This window comes from Xiphophorus maculatus, chromosome 2 (assembly GCF_002775205.1).
Source record: "Xiphophorus maculatus strain JP 163 A chromosome 2, X_maculatus-5.0-male, whole genome shotgun sequence".
Taxonomy (NCBI): Eukaryota; Metazoa; Chordata; class Actinopteri; order Cyprinodontiformes; family Poeciliidae; genus Xiphophorus; species Xiphophorus maculatus.
Window position 1 is genome coordinate 12041841 of NC_036444.1, and position 26316 is coordinate 12068156.

At 36.1% G+C, this 26316-nt stretch overlaps 1 protein-coding gene across 6 annotated transcripts in view; it reads left to right on the forward strand.

Moving 5' to 3' along the window:
- Positions 1-26316, forward strand: part of LOC102238041 (voltage-dependent calcium channel subunit alpha-2/delta-1) — a 70027-nt gene that overhangs the window by 22687 nt on the left and 21024 nt on the right. For all 6 annotated transcript variants that reach the window (XR_002751836.1, XM_023324641.1, XM_023324647.1 and 3 more), the window contains 14 exons: positions 774-809; positions 1628-1757; positions 9404-9535; positions 10758-10827; positions 11653-11703; positions 11923-12022; positions 16912-17070; positions 17614-17718; positions 20172-20250; positions 20565-20614; positions 20715-20804; positions 20897-20971; positions 21063-21143; positions 22511-22585. Coding sequence is in view for 5 of the 6 variants with exons in the window: in XM_023324641.1 (XP_023180409.1) it covers positions 774-809; positions 1628-1757; positions 9404-9535; positions 10758-10827; positions 11653-11703; positions 11923-12022; positions 16912-17070; positions 17614-17718; positions 20172-20250; positions 20565-20614; positions 20715-20804; positions 20897-20971; positions 21063-21143; positions 22511-22585 (1233 nt within the window). In the remaining variant the exon portion in view is untranslated. The remainder of the gene's footprint in view (positions 1-773; positions 810-1627; positions 1758-9403; positions 9536-10757; positions 10828-11652; positions 11704-11922; positions 12023-16911; positions 17071-17613; positions 17719-20171; positions 20251-20564; positions 20615-20714; positions 20805-20896; positions 20972-21062; positions 21144-22510; positions 22586-26316) is intronic.

Below are 26316 nucleotides of genomic sequence, written 5' to 3' on the forward strand. Positions count from 1 at the left end.
TACACCTTGTTGTGACACATTGTGGCCGCTACTTCAAATGACTGATAGAGACGGCTTTAACCATGGCTGTAAAGTGTTGCTGTCATCATGGACATTTTTTTAAATGCTAGTGTTACAAAAACAATCATGTTGCTCTGTCACCAGAAAAACATACGCAGGTAAACATATGTATAAAGAAAAACATTTAAGATGATGTATGCAGCTTTAATATCCAATGTCATCATTACCATAAAACAGATAAAGTAGTGCATCAGGAAAAAAATATGTTTAAAAATGGTTTGAAGGAAAATATACTCCTTACTTTTCAATTTCAGTAGAAATCAGCCTGTTGACTAGCTTCTTGAGGCATCTGTTATAGCCGGGCATAAAGTGTGTTGTATCCTCATTTCTCAATTTGAGTTGTTATTCTATTATTCAAATTATTTTATAATCTATAATGTGGATACGGTTATTGTTTACATACACAAAACATATTCACATTTCAGACAAAAAAGGGACAGATTTTCAGATATTGTTGTTACAGTCCAGGTCTTTATCCATGAATGACTCCAAAACCTTTTTCAGTGTAAGAAAAAGTATGCATTTGCTTTGAAAATCAATGAAATGGCAGAACACATGTTATGTACATTTTGTTCTTTTAAGATCTTAAGGTTTTCTGGTTCAAAAATATTATATTTGGGTTTTAATAATTTCCCATTTAGTAAATTAGCTTGTTGTGCAACTCTATGAAAAGCATTCAAAATGTTGTTTTTTTGGGGTGGGGGGTTTTACAGGATGATGAAATTGCTTACTACAATTCAAAGGACAACGTAAGTGCTTTTTTCCCTGCCATTTTTCACACTGCTCTTTTAAAAGCTTATTTTTCCATCTGTCTCTAATATTCCTACCATTCACCACTTTTACAATTTTTTTCTCCATACTTTATATGGGGGATATATCTATATGCAATAAATATATTTTATTGCAGTATCACCCTCCTCCTCTTTTCCTACTTCTTGGGCTCTTCTTCCATGCAAGCCTCCTTTCAGTCATCTTTCCTCCCACCCTCGCTCAGGTGAAGAGGTCTCTGCCATGCTTCTCCTCTAATTGACAGATGAGATGTATGAGCTGGCTACGTTGTTGCTTTATTAGGAAGCAAGTGTTCGCCCCCCCCCACTCCTCCCTTCTTGCTGACTCTCTTTTCCTCTCCCTCTCTCAACACCTCACCACCTCACCACCTTTCTACTATGCATTCTTTCATATCTCATCAGTTTTTGCTTTTCACTACATGTTGTACTTTCTCTAAAGCCCCCTTTTTATGTAAATTGGGAGGTTGAAAATACACACAGATGGTGCCACTACCTGGTGCTCCTCTTTCGGGGGAATGATCTATAAAAGAAGAGACAACACATCTTTTATCAGTCAACAATGCTTCATTTTTCATCCAACCACCTGGGGGATGAAATTAACTGTGGTTATGAAATTACATCTGATAGAATTTGGTAGGGATGTACTTCTGGACAGTTGTCTGCTTCTTTGCTTAGAGATAAAGCTACAAAGACAAATGCTAACAACAAAGAATGTTAAATTTACTGAAAGCTGTGATCAAAACTACTGCATCCATCTTGATTTTAATTTTTCCCCACAGCTGGATGCAAATGAGACAGAGGGGAGAAAATACAGGATTCGACCAGACTTTAAAGAGGACCCTTCATTCAAACGGTTGACTGATCACAACCATACAGCTGTCCACATTCCCACTGACATCTATGATGGCTGTGAGTCTGCACACACACACGCACACCCCCACGCACGCACGCACGCACACATGCACACAAACCCAACTGGTAACCATGGATACAGCTGACACACCAAACCATTATAAAATCTTGTCAACAGATTTTGCTCCCAGCAAACTTGCCCTTGGCTAAATAATGTTTTTAAAAGAAGTGAAACCGTATAATGAGGTCTTCTCGAGGTTTCTGCTCTGTTATATGCTGTTGGTGGAAAGAGGATCCTCTAATTCAGATGTGTTGATATTGCATTAAGTACAACGTATTTATGCCCATTTTCATAAAAAGGAATTATAAAATTATGTTAAAAATGTCTTCAAATTGAAACCATTAATATTGTTCACAAAGAACACTTATTTAAATGTTAATTTTATTTTATTTTGTGATATACGCCGCTTATTAAATTTGGCTAATGCAAAATAGAAATATTTTCAGTTTGTTGTGTAGTTTAAAGAATTAAAAGTACAGTAAGTACATAGAATAATCAAAAACATAGTAATTAAGTGACAGCTCTAATCAACCACTGTAGAAAAAGTAATGGTTTAGGCAATAATTTAAAAGGATTGATGATGATGACGTTCGTTCTTTTTGCAGACTTAGACAGTTTCACTATCAAAAGTACTTTGACCTTATAAAATGCACAAAGTTTCCATTGGAGTGTATAGTCCCTATTATTCAGAAAGGAGAGGACCACTGTGGAGTAGAATCAATGCAAGACATTTATTCAATAACTTTGGGTCAGCCTCCTAAACAGAAACGTATTTCCAAAGCCCAAATGTAATCCTAAAAAAACATTTTTGCTGTTTTCTCTATCAATGCATCTCTGACCTTATCACACAGTGACGATCATGACACCATAGTCCCTAAATGCATAATCCTAATAACCAAGTAGGCCAGTGTAACTGACACAAATAAACAAAGAACAACTTCTACACACCTTTCAGCCTTTTGTAGAGGAGCTTGTTTCATGCCAAAATGCCCTCTTACCTCTTAAAAATGGTATGCATTGTTAAGTTGTGCTTGTGTAGTATTCTGTAAGAGTAGTCCTGGCTTGCTGCTGGACAAAAAATAATAATATGTCACTTGGAGGTAGTTTAGTCAGATCACCTTGTAAAGGTCAATGTTGTCGGTGTGTTTGTCACAATAATGGCCCTTAACACAAGCTCATTTTTAATATTTTGATGCAAATCAAGAAAAATGCAGTTTTACCAATTTTCAATTATATTTTTACATTTTTATACCAACTTTTCTCAAATCCTATATGAGAAATAACTCTGGGTCTTGAGAACCTTGAGGTCTGTTTGTGAAATTATGACTGAACGATGGCTTGTAGAGTGATCTACAGTTTATGTTGTGAGCCTCCTGTGTTTGATCAGTGCTGTGGAGCACATTGAAGTGATGAGAGCAGTTCTACTTAATCACACTGTTATATCCATCAATATGTATTACTGGATTGGACAGCATCTATTGACTGCTCTAACTCGTGACGTGCACCTGCAGATACCATTACTGTGCACTGAGTCATGTCCACATAACCATACTGATGCGAGATGACCACGCATCTTTTACTAAAAATGGTTGTGGCACCCTTACGTCATACCTAATTTCTATAAAATATGACTTAAATTAAAGCTGAGAAAGTTATTGATGTTATTATACAGCAAATATATATTCTCCCTTGCCATCAATCTAGAGGCAGTTTGTTTTTTGTCAGTCTTTGTCATGATGTGAGAGAGCACTAAGCAGCTTTCTCTTTTATATTGGATGATTAATTTATGGTATTTATGTCTATTTATTGATTTTTCTGTAAAACATTATGTAACTGAATGACAAAACTACTTTTGCTGTCATAATAAATCAGAATATGCATTCTAGTGAGTCGTTTGTCAGATTAAAAGCACCTTTTGAACATAAAACATTTTCTCAGGTAGTAAACATACTTTTTATAATCACCAGAAATAAAAGTCTGAAAACATAAAGGTAATACTATGTCTAACTGTTGTAATATTTCAATAGTTTAACTGTGAGAGACCAAACCTCAGCTCTTACTGTTATCTTTAACACTTCATCCATCTTGGAAACTTGCCCATTTTTCTGCTGTATTGTTCCTCTTAATGGCTCAACAATCAATGAATATGAGCAGCGGTCCAGTTGAAATGGTCAACTTGGGTAACACAAATTGAAATCATTGCAGTCATCGATTTCATGTGAACTTGAATGCCCACAAAATCTAAAACTGAACATACTCCAGATAACGAGCAACATTTTATCAATCTGAAAATAATCAAAGTAAGTAAGAAAGAAAAATGGAATTTAAATATTTGTTTTAGTATATGTTCACATTTGTTTGTACAATGTAATGAAATGAACTAAAACTATCAGATTTGGCTCTGACTATGCTGCTGCTGCGCCAATTCTTGAAGCACAAAGGTCTAAGATTTGGAAACATTAAATAGTGACTTAATGATAACATTACTGACTTCTGTAGTTGTGCAGTTTTTGCAATGATATGATTTTTGTACAATGCTTCTGTCTTGCATTCTGCCTTGCCTCAATGCAGATGTTCTTGTAATCTTACGTATAAACGTACATACTTGAATAACCAAAGAATAAAAAAGACTGCAAATGGAAAACTGTACATTTTAGAGTAAACTGTTACAAAGCAGTTGTGTGATGCATGTGATAAAAGTCAATTTCTGATCATTTCATCATCATGTGCTGACATTTACTTTAAATAGTCCAGAATAATTGGATTCTCTAGAGTCTCTATGACATTAGAACTTCTCAAGCTGAATGTCAATGAGTTAAGGATTGAATGCTGAATGTCTTAGTGCAGAGACATTTGTCTCTACACTAGCATGTGTTCTGTCTTAATTTTTTTAATTTTATGCTTTGAAGTGCTTGTCTGATGTGGTGAAAAAGGTTCAGTGCTCGTCTTAAGCATATGATGACCACAGCAGAAACTCTCTGTGAGCTTAGGTGACATGAGTCTGGTTACTGGAAGGTTTACCCACTGAATCGTAGTGCTGCTTGTTAACTCAAGCTTGTTCACTTTTTCTGTTTATTCTGGACAAATACAGAAACTGAATTTCTGTGTTTGTATGTAGATCAGGAGAAAAAAAGAAAACTTGTGCAGCTGAATGAAGTGCGTCAGCACTGACTTAGAGAGACAGCAGGATGGAGTGACTTCCACAGCATGGATTTCAGCCTGCTGGTGAACCGTCTGGCTCCAAGGTTACATGTGTAACACTTCTGTTGACATGATAACCACAGGTATAAATAAGGGACATAGTTGGTGGGTAGATGCAGGTGATTTGGGGATTTTTACTTCATTAAAACTGATCATCCTTTTTTGGCATGTTATCTGGGTTCTGGAAGTAAGTATGCAGAGGTACTCTGCATACTTCAGAGATGTATCCAGCTTGGAATTCTGCCAAACTGTTGATATGTCATTGAAGTGGTGGCAAGTGTTCCCAGGTAGAGGAAAAGTGGTGATTAGAGATGTAGGTTAAAGTTACAGGTGGAATAGGAACATGTTGGGTAGGTATTGTGTGGACACAAATGCGAAATGACATATAGTAGTGAATTATGCCAAAAAGGTGAAATAGTTATGCTGAAGAGAATGTATTGTGAGGGTGCAAGAGTGGAGAAATATACACACAGGAAGGCCATATGCAGAAGATGCAGTCTGAGACAGGAGGTTGAAAGATGGTGCCAGAAGAAAATTTACAAAGGTGGTTAGTACAGTATGTAGGATGATTTTGGAAATCAAGCAGAGGAAGCAAGTGAAGACAGAACCAAGGATTAATTGGAAGAATGTTGCAGAAACTTAAGGAAGAAGCTGAGAAAGACTCTGTGATGGAAAAGTTGCTATTTGACTGGAAAGATAGAGCACCAGTGTTGAGAAAAAGTTCTTGGAAGATTTGCATCGATTGACTAGGCAGCGAGATTGAGCTGAAAATGACATGCAAGGGATATATGTTGTTATGGATGGAGAAAGAAATTTACTCACTAGTTCATTGAGAAAATTGAATAAAAACTTGGAACAGCTACTGAATGCAGAAAGTTACACAGAGAAGAAAAAAAAATAGTAAGAAATTGTAAAAGGAATGTGAGGGCAGCCATGAAGAGGATCAAGATTGGAGAGACAGCTTGTCCAAATGACATAACTGTTAAGATTTGGACATGTTCATGGCAGAGTGCAGTGGATTTTTGAACCAGAATGCTTAACACAATCATAAATGCATTATCCCCTAAAAAAGTATTAAAACAGCTAATGCGAAACAATCTGATGTGAACGGTCTGATCAAGTAAGTGTAGTTGCTGAATATTCACACTCACATCTACGGAGCAGCATGAGGTTCAAATTACAGTTCTGTGTGTCCGAACTTCTCAAAGTCCAAGATCTCTTTAAAATGTTAATATTAACATAAACAAAATAAACACCCTATTTGCATTTCACCCTTGTATGTGGTATATGATAACTGTATGTATGATTATACAAATGTGACTCGCCACAACAAAATAAGGCACAAGTTTCCCTGGGGCATTTTGAGTTATTTACAGATTCAGAAAGTCAAGTCGAGTTTATTTGCATTGAACATTTCAGCAACAAAGTGCTTTATGTGATAGAGCACTTTAAAAAGCTGTTTTTATGATGCAAATCACTTTAAACTGCCTTGTTGCTGAAATGTGCTATACAAATAAACTGATTGATTGACTGGTTGATTGATAAAAACATAACACAATAAATAATAATATAACAAATATTGCATGTCATCAAATGCCATGAACAAAATAATCAAGAACAATCAAATATTAATCAATGTTCTCGTTTAAACATGTGGGCTTTTACCTCTTACAAACAAACCCCAAGTGGTGCATACATCCTGAATGCTGCTTTTCCATGTTTGGAACTGGGGATACAGAGTAAACCTGAGTAGCCCTAAAGGTTGAAACAAGGGCAATAGGTCATTTACATATTTTAGTACTAAGCCATTTATTGATTTAATAAAAGTATCTTAAAGACTATTCTCTGAGCTACAGGGAGCCAGAGTAAGTTGTAGTTGTCTTTATGTGCCTGTGAAGATTCAGTCCTGAGTCCACCTCACTAGTTTTTAATAGGGGTGCACTGACTTGTGAGCCTTTGTCATGGAGTACTTTAGTGGAATTAAGCAATGCCTCAATACACATTGGAAGCACTATGTTTCTCAACTGGCTTGTGTGATGATGCATTATTTATCCACTTGATTTTTTTTGTTGGCTGATCCTAAGGTAAAATAATCAAATATAACATTTAAATTCTCAGTATCTCACCCTTTTTTTCTTTGAAATGTTATAGTTAATGAAGAAATACATGACTAATTGCACTCCCACTCACTGCCTGCTTTTTGCCTCCTTTTCCCAATGACACATGTACTCCTGGCCTCCAAGTCTTTATTAATGCTGTCCTCATGAGACATGCACGTAGATAAACATTGTTTCCTTAGCACATCAATGAGCCACTTCACACTCAGTATAGGAGCCCAATGTGTCACATATACATATCTAAACAGATAGAAAACATAATCCCTTTACATTACCTTTCAATTACAAATACACATACATATATTAGGACTGAAACAATTAATCAGATTAATCATGATTAATCGGTTATCGACATAATCAACCAATTTAGTAATTGATTAATTATTAACTGGAGTAACTCTAAAACATTCCAATCAAGGATTAACACCCCCAAACCAGTAACTATGCACTGTACAAAACATATATACTTAATTTTTGTTGAAAAATCTTCTTTGTCTATAATTTTGTTCTACTCATAAGAGGCATAGTTTCATAGCTTCAAATTATGTTAAAAAACTTCTTACTAAGAACTTTTTGGTGTACATGTTGTCAATTAATCCACAAAAGAATTACACCTACATTGCATTGATGTCAAGCGGAAAGGCGTGAGGTTTACAAAAGTTAATGTTCTAACTTGCATTTTAACAAGTGACATTTTTTAGCCGTAGATGCATCCTTTGCTACAAATGACCAAGCGTACACTAAAGGAATGTTATGTTATTGCATTTAGACAATGGATTTTTTTTTTATTTTCTTACGTATAAAAGGAATTTATTTATTTGTTTACTTGTATCTTTTAATGTATTTCAGATCTAGCATTAAAAAAGGTTTAAGTGGTTAAATGAAAAACCGTCAGAATATGAAGATGTTTTGAAAATTGTGTCACTGAACAGCAGTAGTAGCTAGACAAAAAAAAGATTGAGTTGCGATAGCACATGTTGCATCTCCATCAATCATAGTCAGGGTTATGTGGCTCTGAGCTGCCTTGGTCCTGTGCCATTACATCCATAATGGCTGTTGCCTCTCACAACACACACAATCAATCACACGGATGCAGTGATAGAAACACAGACACACACAGACAGCTGGGTGTTTCTGATAATAAGCACTCTTAAAATAAGACAGATTAATTTTCGAACAACATAGCACTTCCTTCCTGAATACCACCACTTTTATTGGTGGCTAAACATGGGCATTTGCTGTTGAGCTGGACAAATATTTGCTCATGTGTCCTGCTGAGCAAATGAGCCGACGCCGAGTGAGTCTGTCTGTGAATCTTGATGAATGTGTTAATCTTGGATGCCCACGTGTCTTTGACTATTTTCCACAGCATTCTGACAGGCTCAGCTGTGTCCTCTAAACTGTATTGACCATGCAAACACAGACAATTGCGGAACTACAGAATTGTGAAAAAAATAATCTAATCTGATCTTACAAATAAACTACACTGATAATCTAAATATTTGGGCTGTTAATTTCATTTTTGATGTAACTCATGTTTGTTGTTTCTTTTTTTGTAACAATGCTTTTTAACATAATTCATCATACTGTTCTATAAAAAATTAGCTTAAATTAATGGGGCTGTGCATTTTCAAAAAATTTGCAGCAGTGGCTAATGCCAAGCTGGTATTGTATGAAAAATGAATAAGTACATATTTTTAACCTTTATTTTACCAGAATAAAAACCCATAGAAGTTAAAAACTTCTTTGTCAAGGGAGTCTTGGCCAAAGAGTCAGAAACAAATACAACAAAAAAGTACAGTTAAAAGAAAATGTCGAGCTATAAAAAATAGGTACGTGCCATTGAATCGGCCTCAAGACCCTTTAGTTTGGATATAAATGCACTAAACAAGATAAATTCTGTCAATTTTAAAGTTTCTTATAGCAAATTCCAATAGGCCGGAGCAGAATGAACGAAAGCCTTTTTACCCAATTCAGTCTGACCAACAGGGACAGAACAAAGCAGCAATTTGTGTGAGTTAAAAGCATAAGAGTCAACATAGGCTGTCAGGAGGCTTGTAAGAAAAAGTTAACCAATGGGAGTTCCTTTGGGAAGCCCCTGACCAGGCCATCCCACCTGTGAGCATAAATTACAGTGGTGTGTTGATATTTTGCTGTTTGTAATGAACCTTAGAGAAGAGGGGTAGACTGACATCTTAAGATATTACATAATTTCTGAAAATATATATCAGTAATAAACCTTATTCATCTGACACATGATTGTCTAGTTTGTACTATGTAGTCTTTTGACACAAAGTATGGATTTGTGCATCTGTATATTACAGCTACCATCGTGCTGAATGAGCTGAACTGGACAGAGGCACTGGAGGATGTCTTTAAAAAGAACAGAGAAGATGACCCAACACTTCTTTGGCAGGTGTTTGGCAGTGCTACAGGCCTGGCTCGCTACTACCCAGGTAAATAAATAAACAAATACTTGGGTTATCCGAAGATGCAGCCTGTGGCTACAGAAAACATCTAGTATTTTTTCTTAGTAATCTACAGTGCGATGATTCACTGTAAAATTGATACTACACAGATCAGAAGCAACATAATGACTACTAACGGATGAGATGAATCACTGGTTAGCTTTTCATCATACTTCATGTTATTAGGTGTTATGTATAAGGCAACAGGTTTATAATAATCAACCATTAAATTAGTGTTAGAAGCGAGAAAAAATAGTGACTTTTTGGCAAGTTTGACAGGATTAAAAATTGTGATTGCTAAACAACTGGGTAGGAGCATCTCTAAAACCACAGCCAACAATTTTAACAAAGCAGTCTGTCTAACCTATAATATCTAAATATCAGATGTTACAAAATTAACATCTGATATTTATCTGATATGTTACAATATTGACATCTAATATTTAGTTGAGTTTTACAACATATTGTGCAGTCCAAATTCACACAAACAGTTCATATCAATGCATAAATATATAACCTTTGTAAAAATGTAAATATTGTTTTTGTGAATAAAAAAATGTCTTACTAACTCACCAGGTTGAATAAAGTTTAATAAATAAATCCAAGTCTAATTTCCATGTGTCTGTCACTTTGATGTTGGTACATACATTCAGGGGTCTAGAAGAGTCTCTACATTGCTTTGTCAAACCTTTATTGGCATTAAAACAGGGATCAAAAAAGTATTTGGCAACTGGTCACAATATTTACCCACAGTAGCAGATTGCCTAATTGGGAGATTAAAATGAATGAAAATGTGTAGTCATAATTGCCTTTTTGAAGCAGTTTTTTAGCCCCATAACATGCATGACAGGCCTGAACATACTGGATGCTCCTGCAGACTTGCATTTGTTGTGGTGCTCTCTAAAGTAGAAAGTCTGCACATCCAGTTTTTTTCTCCTGGTATTATTTTTGAACACCATAAAACGTGCCGCATTGTACATGGTGTGATGAATTTAGGAATCCATCCAACTGGCCAGCTGTCATTATAAAATGTGTCCTATCATGTTAGACAGTGACTCACTGCTGAGCCATATTTAACGCTGCATATTGCTAGAGTTTAACAGTCTCACAGTTAAATGTGTCAGAAATTGAACCAAAATAGGAATTAGTGTTAATTCCATTTTATAATAAGCAAGATTATAATAAGCCTACATTTGATCTCCTTTTATAGCCTCTCCGTGGATGGATGCTCGCAAAACTCCCAGCAAAATTGATCTGTATGATGTCCGCAGGAGGCCATGGTAATAAAACTGGGAAGAAATTTGCTCATCTGCCATTTTATTAGGTATACCTGTTCAATTGCCCATCACCATAAATACCAGTTTAGACATTTTAGCAACTTAATGCATCTACTCATCTCAAAAAGTTCCTTAGTATGAGAAAGACACACGATTCAAGTGACCTTATTCCAGTAGCTTTTGGTAACCAGGTCCAATTCACCTCCTTGTGAAGGAACAGGAGACTGACACTCTGGGATATAAAACCGACAAATCTGCAAAAAAATTAAGCTATCATATTTATGTCTACGCAAACATCTGAAGCAGCTATGAATGCAAACAGGGGGCCATTCTAGTGCTAGCAAGGTGTACCTGATAAAGTGGCCGGTGTGTGTACATACAGAAAGTTTCACCTTACATTGCTATCCTTATTGACACATGTACAGTTCTTCTTTGGGTTGTGGGTTACTGTTCAGAAAGAGTTGTGTTATGTGCTATAAACAAAATGCATCTAAAATATTTTCAAAAGCAAATTTGTATCCATTTCCATTTTAAGTGATGAGATACACACGTTATTGGAATAATCCGTTTTAAAGATCTGACGGCAATTATAAGCGGAAGTTCACAGTTTCTAGTCAGGGACGTAGTTATTTGCAAACACCTTTCCAACATTAATACTGCAAAGCCTTTTTATTAACTTTGTAATAATTTCTCCTCTAGTCCATAAAAAATGGAACAATTAAAAGTGTTACCTTTGGGTAAATCATTATAATGTCAGTTGGCATATTAACTGTGAATCAAAACTTGTAAGTCTTAATCCAGAAATGTTCTTTTTTATCATTCATTAAGGTACATTCAAGGGGCTGCCTCACCCAAAGATATGCTAATCCTTGTGGATGCGTGAGTACATGAAATATCCTCACGGATCCATTATCTTTTTTTACATTTTCTTCTCTACTCTTAATGTGTTTTTTTAACCTACTTTATGATGTTCTGTACTTCTTAAGGCAAATTCAATTTTTTACTATGCAGACTACAGTCTCACAGAAGAAATGAGCTGATACTGAGTGAGAAGCTGTCAAATGTTTAATTTTTTCTTGTTTTTTTTTTTCCTTATAGGAGTGGTAGTGTCTCAGGTCTGACTCTGAAACTAATCAGAACATCCGTCAGTGAGATGCTAGAGACATTGTCTGATGATGATTACGTCAATGTTGTTTATGTAAGTATGATTTCATTTTTCACATAGTCATCTTTTGTTATGGGTCTTACAGTACATGTCCAGATTAAACAAAGAGTAAAGTGTGCATATTGAGTGTCTAAATGTAAATTATTGTCTATTATTACCACTATCCACTTTATTCAGAGTATGTTCAAATTATTATTGTTTTTTCATCTGCTCCTGCCTGCACATGTTCAACTCATGGCTATGCAGACCTAAATATTCACTAGGGACAAATAGATTGAGACAAGTAATGAAGTATAGATTTATGGACACCATAAAACCTATATTTAATGAAATGCCTACTGCTCTATTTGTTGCTAAAGATTAGAACTCTGCCCTTCATGACCCTAGTCATCCCCCCAATCCACAGATGTGGATATAACTATGACTCAACAATCCCACTGCTCCTCAAGAAATTAAAGCTGTGCTGTGACAGCAGTGAACCCAGGAAGCAGCCATCCATCTCTTTCTTTGCCTTTACATTGTTAAATTTGTTCCTTTCATCTGTATGGGATACAAGGCCTTTCAGGTTTTTATCATATACCTCCATCCAATGTTTTGTTTTAGCACATGATTTGTTTACACGCCACGTTCTCATCTTTACACAACACTGCATCTTCCTTCCTGTTCCCACCTATTTTCCTTCATTTTTATTTTTCTCATTCACCAGTCACCCCTAACATTTTTCCCTCTACATCTTTCCATGTACTCAAGACCCACCACGTTTTGTAATTACATTCAGAAAAAAAACAATCTGGAAATTAGTTAATTGGTACCTGTGGAGGGCTTTATTAAGATGGGTCTTTACAGAGATTGGAGCTGTCTGCTTTCTCCCTGCACAAAGACAGACATTCAGGCTCTGTCTCTGCTCCATGGGGACTCTTTTGTCTTTGAAACAATACATTCCGTTCCATTGCAGTCCTGAGATTTTGCAAAGATTTACAATCAACAAACTCAGTTGGGGAGCTTAGTGAGTGAGACTAAAAGAGATGAGTTTTATGTGTTTTTCTCCCACTGCATGCTTGTAAAAAGCTCCTAAATGATTTAAGCTGCTAAAAAGCTCAATTAAAAGGAGACGGACGGGCGGGCGAACAAATGATAATGGGAAGTTTAAGAATACATTACATCAAATGTATTTGATGCAACAAAAGTTTATGCCCATGAATTACATTTCGATCAAATTAAATCCTCTTCAATCACTGTCATGGAACACTACACCTATTGATGGAAACGGAAGTTCATTTGAGTGTACTGAATCTCTAGAATAAGTATGTTAAAGTGATCCATTCACAAGATCTGTTCACTGGCTAAAACACTTCATTTGTGCAGAGTGAAACAGCGCCTCTTCCAGCACAGTCTGGGTACTGCATGACTCAGGATACTCGCTTCATTTTTCCAAGGTAACGGGTATTGTTGTGTCACGCTACATGAAAACAAGCGCATACACAACTCCTTTCCTATTATCTTAATAGACTTGGGTACAGAAAGGAATGAAAATGAGAGTAAGGGGGACCAGTGGGGGCACAACGGCACTAGGGACAAATATCATTTACTTGTATAATTGAAATGTGTCTGAAAATGCATTCGTATAGTGTTCAGTCTTCAGTCACAATAAGCATATTGCATCAAATGAAGCATTATATTGTTTTGCATTTGGCCTACATACTTGACTCAGGGATTAGACAGTGTGAATATCCTGACTCGTTCAGTACAGCTCACGCACAATATGTTTCTGTGCTGCTGCGTCACGGCGTAATCACATCACGTCCACAAACTGTGTTGGAGTGTCTTTGAATTACAATATGAACGGATCACCTCCATGAATGGCGTACAGTTACTGTGCTGGAGTGGTACTGTGTGCTTGTTGGTGCAATGGTTGCTCAGGAAGTAAGGCTTTGTACTGTAAATAGTGTATTGAAGTGCAAGCCTGTGATCCGTCCACTTCAGTTTTTGTGTCCTTAGAAAGACACTTCAATAAGTGGTTAATATGTAGATTACAATCGTCAGTGTGTGAATTACTGAATGCAGTGAATGTAGACAAATTACCTTTTGTCCCTCCAGGTAATTTGTAGTATGTTGGGTGCTTATAAGGGCTAACCAGGTCATGTTAGCCCTCTGTCGGCGGCATTCTAGGCGCAAAGTCAAGATTGTTCCCAGTGCTGGTTGGACTCTGCCAGATCTGACCTCTGTTACTGATCTATTTTGTGACGTTCATGGACTGGATTTTCTCTTAATGCAGGTGTCCTTTATCTGTTTGGTATTATATTATAAGACAAATGTTTAACTTCTCTTCATTAGTCAATTTAAGCTTGGTTCCTTGGGTCACCACCTCTTTTTTTTTTGCCAAAGATGATTTAGACAAAAAAATCACTATTGGCAAAATGGGAGACAGCTGAACAGTGCATGGAGCTGAGACACTAAAGGAAGCTAAGATAGATCAATGATCACAAAAAACTAGCAAGATATTATAGAAGAAGTAAACACCCTCAGAGTATACAAATCTCAAGTGCTATTTTATAGGAGCCTTTTTGTTCCTGTAGGACTTTAGGATCATCTAATCAGAGGTGGTTGGTCATACCTTGGACTCATTTTAAAACTCATGAAGATTGGGCTTTTCTGGTTGAGGCTCTGGAACTCTCTAAAGGCACTGTTATACTGACAGTAGCAGTAGCAGTCCAATTACTGACCGTAATTAGACTGCTACCATTCATGTCAGTTTTTATATTGTTGTTTTTATGTTTGTGTCTTTGTGAAGCACTTTGTGATTTTGTCTGTAATAGGTGCTATTTAAATAAATGTAATTACTTTTATGAGGAGTACACAGATAAACAAATACAGATTGTAAAGAGGTGACAAAAAATAGGAAATCTGTTCCAAAGATCCATAGAGATCAAATGTAACTAAAGCGTGCAATACAGAGCACAATATCAGCTATTAGATACTGAAGAACAGAACAAAGGCACAATGCATCTTAAAAATAATTAACTAAATATGAAAAACAAAAGATGAAAAATCCTAAAATCAAGCTAAACACAAACCAAAGAGCCCACGATTACAGCACTAGCAGTGTTGCTGTTTTTTAGGAACTTGTTACATTTTAATACAGGTTTACTTACACTTTAAACCTACAGGCAAGCAATCGAAAACTGCAAATATAAACATAACTTGTCAGGAACTATTAGAATCAAACATGTAAAAAAAAAGAGAGGAAAAAAGAAAAGAGAAAAACTTTTCTTTTTTTTTATACACATGTTCACACAGTGATGTGTCTCTGTTCCTGAGGCTGTTGTTATCCGTCACTAAATCATTGGTCTATGATATTATCCATTAATCATTATCGTTATTAACAGTAGCCCAGGGACTAAACTGGCATTTGATAATGAAAGATCCTCAATACATACCTTAACACCTGGACAGGTCAAAGATAGCTGATGGATGCTTTTCAGTCTTTTCATTTATCTCCTCCACTCTTTCTTTTTCTCATTTTTCGACTTATTCTCACTAGCTCTCAACACCGCGCTCCATGTCACCATCTCCACACCTCTCACCTCATTTAACCTCTAACACTTCCATCCTGCCTGTTCAGCCATGTTTACCAGTGCCAGTCTGGTGAGCAAGTCACATCGTTCCAAGTCAGAAATGCAGAGAGCCCAACGGGATTAGCGTTTGGAGATTAGCCGTCTTTTCTGAGTCATCACTAATCCATTTCTAAAGCCTGGACAATAGCACACACATACAAGAATGGTTGTAATAGGATCCCAAGAGAATTGTAAAATTTCAAGTTTCATTCACAATCGCATCATTTTTTCCCCTCTTTGGGGAGGGCTTTTCTTGGAAAAGAAAAAATAATATCTTTCTCTCTGAGAAGATGATGAATGTGTGATATGAGCTTACTATATAAAATTTTCGAGTTCCTCCCTTTGAATTCACTTTTGAGTCCTGTGTTCACACTCCTCCTGCTGTTTTTTTTGTCCTTTTTCTCTAATTCTCACCTTCTGCTCTCACCTTCGTCACTTCTTTAAATAGAATATGTGATAGAAAATCTCTGCTCACTTCTTGTTGTCAGTTGTAAGCAAAATTATCGCTCCCTGTATTTATGCCTTGCTTGTGTGTTGTCAACCTCATCCATTTGTGAGAAAATTAATTTAATCCAAAAATATGTATTTATTTTACTATTCCTCCCATAGAATATTCAGAGCTGTGAAATACAGTGCAGGAACTTTTTGCCTGCCTGTCTGTGTGGATCAGAGTTATCAGCTCTCCTACTGGCCATCTCACAGGGAAATATTGATTAGTTTGGATCAATGAGGAGCATTATTGTTTTAGAACAGTTCTGCAACACAATAGAAGTGCTAGTTATTCTGTTGTCTCATGTGCCTCACATTAATACGCCTTAATTGCTCTTTTCTTTTTTTTTTCTTTTTTCCAGTTGAGGTTAAGTCTAATGGTTTAAAATGTATTCTCCAAACATGGACAATCACTTTAAGCTATAGCACAGCTCAGTCTAGATGCTATTTGTTAGATGATTGGTAAAGAGTTTCTGCATGTATGGAAGTTGTAGAGTGGAGTACTTCTACATATATTTTCTGTAGGGTGGCTATGAGAATGTCTCACCTTTAGAAAAAGTATAGTGCTGTGGCTTATCCTCATTTTTATATAGCAGAATCTTGTTTCCATGGGTACCGAATCGTTGAGCTCCAAGGATGTGAAGCAATTAGTGGGGCTTGATGAATGTGTCTGTTTACCACTGCCTGATAGAGCCAAGGCCAGGTGGGAGTGTTCTCCATGCATTCGTGTCTACGATTGTGCGTGCATTCATATTTGTTACACATGCTTTAATTGTATGAATAATTTTCAGGTCACAACTTCTTGCTTCTGTTTCCCAGTTTAACACTAGAGTGAAGAACACAGCCTGCTTCGACCATCTGGTTCAGGCCAACGTGAGGAACAAGAAGCTGCTGAAAGATGCTGTGCAGAACATCACAGCCAAAGGAATTACAAATTACACTAAAGGCTTTGAGTTTGCATTTGAACAGCTTTATTCGGTGAGTAAAACATGTTTTCTTGTCTGACTTCAGTCCATATGGAGAACACAGGACCTGATTTAAGTTTTGAATGAATGTTGCCTCTTTTGTCTTCAATGTTCAGCAGCTTTAAATTGTAGTCTTTACTGCCATCTGCTGGTTGAAAGTAGTGCTTCATTTTTAGTGTTTGTGCATGGAGAGGCAAATTGTGTTTCAGAGGAAGGACTGCAGGAGTTATCCAAATGTTAAAATGATTGTCCGGAGTACAGGCTTAAACTTTGTGATTGTCTAACGACAGTCGACCCCTGAAGTTTCTGCTAATCTCAAAATAAATCATATTGGTACAAAACAAATCATATCATCACACTTTGATACAGAAAGCACTGCTTTTGTTCATTTATTTTAGTGAAAACATTTTGAAGATACCTTGAAATGCCAATTTAAAGTGTCACTTGATAAGTATGCAAGCCAGATGTTAAGACAGTATGAGCAGATGTTTACTTTCAAGGAGAAGAATGAAAGTATATCAACTTAATAGTCCTTGTCTGTTTTTGTTTTGAATAGACTAATGTGAGTAGAGCAAACTGCAACAAGATCATCATGTTGTTTACTGATGGAGGAGAGGAACGAGCTCAGTCCATACTGGAAAAATATAATGCAGACAAAAAGGTACTTGTGGATTCATGTTTTGGGGGCGGGAGGTTTATTTGCATTATGACCCAAATGCTGGTTGAGAGGTAGATGGCAGGTGGAGGAAAAAACAGTTTGATTTATTAAAACAAAGTCAAATATACTGCAAAGGGGGAAGTCACAGCACAAAGGCCCAAGTACCATGAATGACAAAGTGACCGTTCAGAAGCTCAAAGAGAACAATGACAGCACTTTCACATGATAATAAATTGAATCACACTTCTATTTGATTCAATTTGCAAACATTTGGACATTCACAGAAACATTTACACATTTCCAGAGACTTTATCATGTCATGAAAATCTTTTTGGTAACATCCAGATCTTTAGTGGTAAAGCAGCCTCAGTCCATCATGGTATCCCCACCATGTTTTGACTGTGGGTATGATTTTCTTTTACTGAAATTGTTAGCTTTAAACCAGATGCACACTTTCCAGAAAGTGTGCATCTTTTCTTCCATCAGTCACTAAATCATTTCATGAGATGGATCGTTGTGTTCCTTTTAACCGCGGCTTTCGCCTTGGAATGCTCCCACAATGCTATAAATACCTTTCTTTCTTGTTGTTTTATCATGTATACAGACTTCAACTGGGAAAGGTCAACTGCTGGTGCTATTAAATGTTGTTCTAGATCCTTTTATGACCTACTTTGTGATGCTACCAAAATCGGGTAGGCTGACCTACCTGGTTTTGGTAGGTCAGCCACTCCTGGGGAGGTTTGCCACTTTTCCATGTTTTTCCCATTTGTGGATAAGGGCTTTCATTGTAGTTCATTGTGCCTTAGAAATGGCTTTGTAACCCTTTCCAGACTGATAAATGTCAGTGACTTTATCATGTTAATCTGCTTTTGAATTTCTTTAAATCAAGGCATAATGTGTTTCTTTAGAGGTCTTTTAGCCTACTCCATTTTATATGGATCCTGTTTAAATTTCTTTCTAGAGGTAATTAGTCCTGGGAGTGACTCCTAAAACTGAACCACAAATGTAGTGAGTTTTTTTTTAGACTCTGATAAGGAATTGTCTTTTTTTTTCAGAAACAACTTTTTTCTGTTTGTTTTTTTTTTTTTTTTTTTTTTTTTTTTGGTATTTCTGTAAAGCACCGTGAAATATAATATTCTTTAAAAAGTTTTACCATCAAAAATAAAGATCATTTTAAACATGTTTAAATATATTCTACAGTGGTGATTATCTTTATTTTAGTGGTCTAAAAGTTATTTACATAAATCCTGGTTACTAAAACTCTGATGGGGCATTGTGTCCTTTGTTTTCAGAAACAAAATACTTAATATCTCATTCCCTTTGAGAAGTGATGAAGGAAGCCTGAATTCTCATTACTTTAACAAACTGAACATTTGAGCAGTTCTCTTAGTGGCTCAATGTCATTTCTCTTAGATACAAATAATTATAAGAAAAAAAAGTGTTCTTCCACTGAGACTTACTGGCAAAACAAGTAAATATTGAAAAGTATAAAAGAGGGCTACAGAATATGATGTTATGCTACCCATACAGAAGGGCAAAATAAAACTGGTCTTATAAAATAAAAAAAATGGTTGTGGCGATCTGTACTTTGTGACATTATCCTGCTAGAAGTAGCTATCAGAAGATTCAGTTCAATTCAGTAAAATTTTATTCATCCCAAAGGGACAATTAAAAAGGTGCGGAGAGCAGCAGCAGTGTATACGAACACAGACGTATATCCCCCATAAAAAAAACAACTTAAAGTGAAATAAGCAGGTGGGTACAATGTGGTTATAAAGGGATGGACATGGTCAACAATAATGCTCAAGCATGATGCGACATTTAAATAATGTCTGACTGCTTCAAAAAAGCCAAGAAAGTATGCTCCAAAATATCATAGCACCAGCAACAGTCTGAACAGCTGATACAAGTAAGGAGGGATTTGTGTTATTTACTTTGACATCATTTACTCAAAATTCTACATCTAACATCATTATGTCCAAATTAAACTGAGAATCATTTGACCAGATAACATCTTTCCAATTTGTTTTCATCAGTTTTTGGTGAGCCTGTATGAACCTTTGCTTCAGTTTTGTCTTCTTAACTAGCTGGAGAGGTCCCCAGGTTTTTATGTGCTGTAGTTTCCCATCTTCTTTTAGGCTCAGTATGGTGTTTGTTCAGAGATGGTATTCTTCATGCCTTTGTTGCAACAAATGAATATTGAGCTTCTATTACTTTTCAGTCATCTTGAACCAGCCTCTTAAATCCCTCTTTTATTCCCAATTCTGATGCTCAATTTGAACTTCGGTAAATGGTCTTCACTTATTCCCAAATGCATTGAGTTGTTACAGTGTGACTGGCTTACTCAATGTTTAAAGAAATGTGTTTAATAAAGTTGTCGTTGAGTATGCAGTGTATTTAGTAAAAGTGTCTGTCAAATCTATTGAGGTGTCATTATTCTTTTTAATATTTTCTAGGTCAGAATCTTCACCTTTTCAGTTGGACAACACAACTATGATAAAGGACCCATCCAGTGGATGGCCTGCTCCAACAAAGGTAGCACACATTGGTTTCAGTTGCTTCTCCTCTACAGTAACTCTGTGCTGTGCTTACAGAAAGAGCATAGTAAACATTTACATTGATCAAAAGAAGAAACATTTGTGTCATAAGTTATTAATATGTCATTAAAACATCATGAAATGCAAGAGTATCAGGATCAAATTAGAAATAACTCATTTGTATGTTCAAGTTTTAAAGTGGAATAAGAAAAGAACTGTACCACACATTGGTAAAAAACACATTTAGACAATATTTTGCCGTTCTCCCTTTGTAATTTTTCATTCAATTTGAAAGTATGATCATTTACCCAGGTTACTTTTATGAGATTCCTTCCATTGGAGCCATCAGGATAAACACACAGGTGATGTTGGAACATTTTATGGTCTCTTTAAGAGTTTGAGGAATGCATGCCATCTATGAAAGAAGGATGGAAAGCATTTTTTGTTGTATGTTAAATTCAGGAATATCTAGATGTCTTGGGAAGGCCCATGGTTCTAGCAGACAAACAGGCCAAACAAGTCCAGTGGACTAATGTCTATCTTGATGCTCTGGTAGGACATGATTTTTTCTGTTCTGTGACAATTAGCAAAACACATTTTACTATGAAAATATATAACAGTGCTCTCTCCTGATTCTGCATCAGGAACTAGGTCTGGTCATTACTGGAACACTGCCTGTTTTCAACAGAACAAAGACTGTTGATGACAGGAACGGAGAGGTAATGTAAATACATTTATTCATGGTGTTTGAAGTTAACCTGATAAATACAACATTCCTCAATTTTCCAATCCTGTTTTTTTCCACTTAAGCATCAAAATCAGTTGATTTTGGGCGTAATGGCGATTGATGTATCTCTTGACGACATCAAGAAAGTCACACCACGCTTCACAGTAAGTGTAATTCATCCACATGAGATCACATGCATTCAGAAAAAAGCATTTACTTCATAAAGTCTTCTGGCTAGCTAGGATGTCAAAAATGGGCTTTCTTCTTTCCCTCCAGAGGAAATGTGTGATAAAACAAAATTTTGCTGGCTGTCTATACAAAACCATTCACAAAACAGGGTATAAGGTGCATAATACATTTTCTTTGTTCCAACTTACACTGGTGCTTTTGGGACCAGTAAATCCTTCCTGCAAGTTTTTAGTAATCCATTAGCTGCCATTATCCCATACATCCATCATGTTTAGAGTCAGTACTCTGAAGCCTGTCCCAGCAAACATGAGTTGAGAGGCAGAGTATACTCTGAATAGGATGTCAGACCATCACTGAGTCAATACAGAAAAAAATATAATATAACACTGACTCCTGCTCATGAACATTTGTGATTCATAAAACAATCTCAATGCAAATTGTAGCCAGATTTTTTTTTTCTGAAATGACAGTGCTACACATCATGGCACCATGATGCCATCCCTCTTTTGCCATGAATAACAGTATAAATGTGGGTTTTAAGGTCTGATTAAAACTTTATTTATTTATCTAGTTATCAATGAGAATGTCACTCCAATTTTGTTATGTTCTACATCTACATGTTATCTTATCTTAAAAAAAAAAAAAAAAAAAAATTACTCAAGAAGAACCGTCTCCCCTCAGACCTGCTGCAGGCCTTCTATCACTGCTCCATAGAGAGTGTGCTCATGTACGGTCTGTGTGTCTGGTATGGCAGCAGCACATCTGCGGACAAGAAGGCGCTCCAGAGGGTTCTTAGGGCAGCAGAGAGAACCATAGGCTGCCCCCTCCCCACTATGGAACAGATTTACACTTCCAGGCTCCACAAGAAAGTTTTGGACATTTTAAATGACTCTTCACACCCTGGCCATGGTCTCTTCCAGCTGCTGCCATCAGGCAAGAGATACAGAGCAATAAAAACCAGGACAAATCGCCTAAAAAAACAGTTTTTACCCGATGGCAATCATGGCACTAAATTCAAAGGCATAAGAACTTCTGCTCTTGACACCACTTTGTTATAAATGTAAATTCTGTTGCGACACCTCCAGGCACTGCAACCATCTTCTGATGTCTATTTATTTCTCATTTTGTACTATTCATTTCTTTATCTTTGTATATTACGTATATACACATAACCTGCATCTTAACTCGAGTCGAGCAAATCTCAATCTCGTTGTAATCTGTTGATGACAATGACAAATAAATCTTATCTTAAACATAAAGACAAATAAAATAAAAATCATATGTCTTATGTCTTTGAGGCCAAAAAAAATGTGTTTCTCTCCTTTGTTCATCTTTACAACAGATTGGTCCTAATGGATACTACTTTGCTATTGATCCCAACGGATATGTTCTGCTGCATCCCAATCTCCAGCCAAAGGTATGGTGTCTGCATGTCCATATCCTACTGAATTCTAAAATATTCTGGCTCTTCCAAACAGCTTCACTGTAACATATTGTTGACGGAAGATATTGTGTAGCCCAGCAGATGGCGAAGGCTCTTTTTTTTTTTTTTAATGTTTTTTCATCTATTGGCAACAGATCAATCTTCATAGACATAATCTATTCCCCAGCTAGAATATAACTGGATGTGATCAGGCCTTAGATGATTGCTGGGAGGCCACTTTTGCCATTTGGGATTTCATAGATATGGAGACCTGGCAGTGAACTGGCGTACATGTTTAGAAATAAGGGATAAAACTAAACTAGGCGGTACATCTTTCAAGGTAATTGTTTCTCGATCTCTAATTAAATTTGTTTTGCTGCATTTTTCATATTCCGTTAAAATGTTCTATCTGTTCATATAGTTATATTTTTTTTAAATGCTTAGTTTTTAACTAGTAAGTAAACATATAATATGCTGTAAGCTAATGAAATTCTACTCAACATTAAAACGTTGACGCCTCCCTAAGGCCCTGAGTTTTCTCACAGTTTGTCAGATAAATGCAACTGGACTTTCAGCCACTGGCACACATTAAGATATGACCCCGTAAAAATTAGCCTTGACCCCACCAGAGTTTCCAGCTTTCTTTTCAACAAATCCCTTTGCAGCTCACTACCTTCAGCCTCAGGCGTGCTCGCACTGACAGGTTGTATAAGGGCCATGTGTTGCCCAGAGCTTTAAACTGGCCTGCTCTGCTCCATGGATCTGACACTGCAGACCACACACACTTCAAGCCAAGCAGCTATGGTTCTAATTATTTTATTTCTTAGCTTAATACATCTATGGGTGTGGTAATTTTTAGGCTGTCAGTTTGCATTAGTATATACCTGCAACTTGAGGTAACAGAAAATAATATATATAAACATATAAAAGTCATTTTAGACTTTTACAATCATTGCTCAAGACTGGCCTATGACATGTACACAAGGAAAAAATAAGAACCTGAAGTTCTAAGGGAACTTTCACAATGAGTACAAGTATGCATACCTAGGTCAATGCCCCTATAGCTCTGCTCCTCATGCATTTAAACATAAAAGTTCATCACTGTACATCTTTTTATAATTTTTTTCTAGAAAAGGATTCATAACAGGAAGCTCAGACTCAATAATAAGTATGCTGTAACATTTCATGAGGTGAGAGAAAGTAGTTTCACTATAGACTGCTGAAGTAGTTTTGTGGCAATTTAGTAAGATTGTTTTGCAGTCCCATAGATTGATCAGCAGTTGCTTTAGTGAACCACCATGTTGAATAAGGTGATATAATTTACATGTGATGTGCTTTGTAATCCTATCTGAACAATCCCAATTTATATAGATAATTCATATCGATGTGCTTTTTTGGTTATGGTGAAATGAATTCTTTGTTAGGATCTTGGGTTGTTTTGATGTTTTGATTATGCCATTCTAATTTGATAATTGTTTATTCTTTAGTTTCTTTTTTATTAGATCAGTCCTGTTTCTGATTTACTTTTCAGTCCTTTCTTAATGATTCTAGTTTATTATGTGTCTAGTTATTATTGTATTTATTATTCTTTATTACTCTACTTTAACTGTGCTTCTTAAGTGTAGTTATTCTTTAGTGTTAGATTTATTTCCTAGTCCCCTGTGTATTCTCCCTTGCCCCCTGTGCCACTTTCTCTCTCTCCCCTCATACCTGCAGCCTATTTTTAATCACCCTTCTGTTTCTTATTTAGTAATCAACCTTCTCACTATAAATACACTCATTCTTAGTTTCTCCTTCCTGGTTCCTCTCATCTAATCAGGCTACTTCCCCGTTTGAGTCCGTGTTCTCCTCGTGTCTCCTTGCTGTTTTTTCCCCCAATGAATTTATTGTTTTTGTTCTGCTCCCTGTGTTCCCTGTAGTTATTGTAAAAAAAAAAAAAAAAAATCATTTTTGGGTCGTTGAACATTCTTCACCCGCAAACTGCCGCTGCCTTGTGCATTTAGATCCACCTACACCGCCATTGAATTGGGACACTTGCACCTCAGAAATTGTGGACATGTCCAGCAAATCTGTCAGTGCTTGGCTTAGCTGTAGATAATAAGCTCCATATTATCTATCATAAGACAGAAACACAGGGCTGACAAACAATAGTTTTGGGTTTAGAAATGAAGCAATATCGTTAATGCCTTTGTCATACAGAGACAATTCATCGTATTTTTTGTAGCTCTATAGAGGTTTCCCTCTTACTTCTCATGCATTACATTTCTTGTGGCCAACACAGATTTAAAAGTTCAACGAGTCATGGCATTGTTTCAGAAGTGTGATTATTTGTCAGTATTGGCAAATGATCATATTACTCCATCGAGCAATGTGACCTTACTTTGTAATAAGGCTCCATCAGAGTGATCTCATTCTGATGTTGCATTCAGACAAGCTTATTTCCCATTAGCCCTAAGGCAGATACATTGTCTCACTGAATAAGTCAAACAGCAGAGCGAGGCATACTGATTGTGACCTTGAGGCCTGTTTAACATCGTAATATGAAAATGTCATCCAAACCTCCTGCGTTGCTGCTGTGTTTTACACTTTCATCTCACTCTCCGGCTCACATAAACCACATTTCTCGCTGACATACAGCAGTTTCTCTAATGTTCTCTCTCTTTTCCTTTTTCTTATCAATTATAATTTAAGCCATTTTTCCCAATTTTTGCTCATTCTACCTGTTTATACTATTATTTTATTTTAATTTTCTTTCCCAGTTAGATTAATTTATCATTTGATCATTTTGCAGTTGTTGAATCTCTTGATTTGTTTCATCTATCTTTTCTTACTTTCCTCTTTGAGATTCTTCATCTCCATCATCGTCTTATGGTGCATTATTTTGCTTATCATCACATGTAAGAAACTTACTTTATTTTTTGTAGATAAACACTTGATAGATGTTTTTTTTTTTTACCTTTTTGTCTGTCAAAGACCCTTTATAATAATCCGTATAATGTAAGAATCAATTTCTTACCATTGAAACCATAAAAACAAACAAAAAAAACTGTTTAATGTAACAATCTTAGCATATTTTGCAATTTTTGGAATGAAAATACTGTGGAATATAGGCTGGTATCAGGTTTCACATACTGCTTTTTTTATAGAGAAGAACTAGATTACTGCTACCATTTTATATCACTATAAAGTCACTCAGACGTATAGGGTTTTTAAGAGAGGACATTAATAGAGTTCAGTGTCACTTTGTATTAAGTCTAATTCATGTCTGTGGTGTTCGAAATAATGACAAAATACTGCCATATGGTGCATACCCTTTGTTTTTTGTGTTCTGGATTTGGTTAGGTGTTGGGGGAAATAATTGACATTCGCTCTGCAGAAGAATCTGGTGCAGATAACTAAAATCTGTGTTATAAATACTTAAATAAAAACCAAGGATTCCTAGTTACCTGAAATGTTTGAAATCTGTGATATTCAGCCACTTTAGGTCACAGTTTTTCTTAAGAGTATACTTGTCAATGTGTTGATTTAAGGAAGAAAGCCAGTAAATGGCCAGTTACTAAGTTTTGAAAAATAGTGAAATATAGCTAGAACTTTTGAAATATTTTTTCAGAGCTTTTTAATTTTATTGTGATTTAATCTTTGCTGTGGTAAGTGGCTGACGACCAAGCCTTGCAATGTTACTTTAGAAAAACTTAAAGTTAAGGATTTCTTTGTTTTCTGTTAAT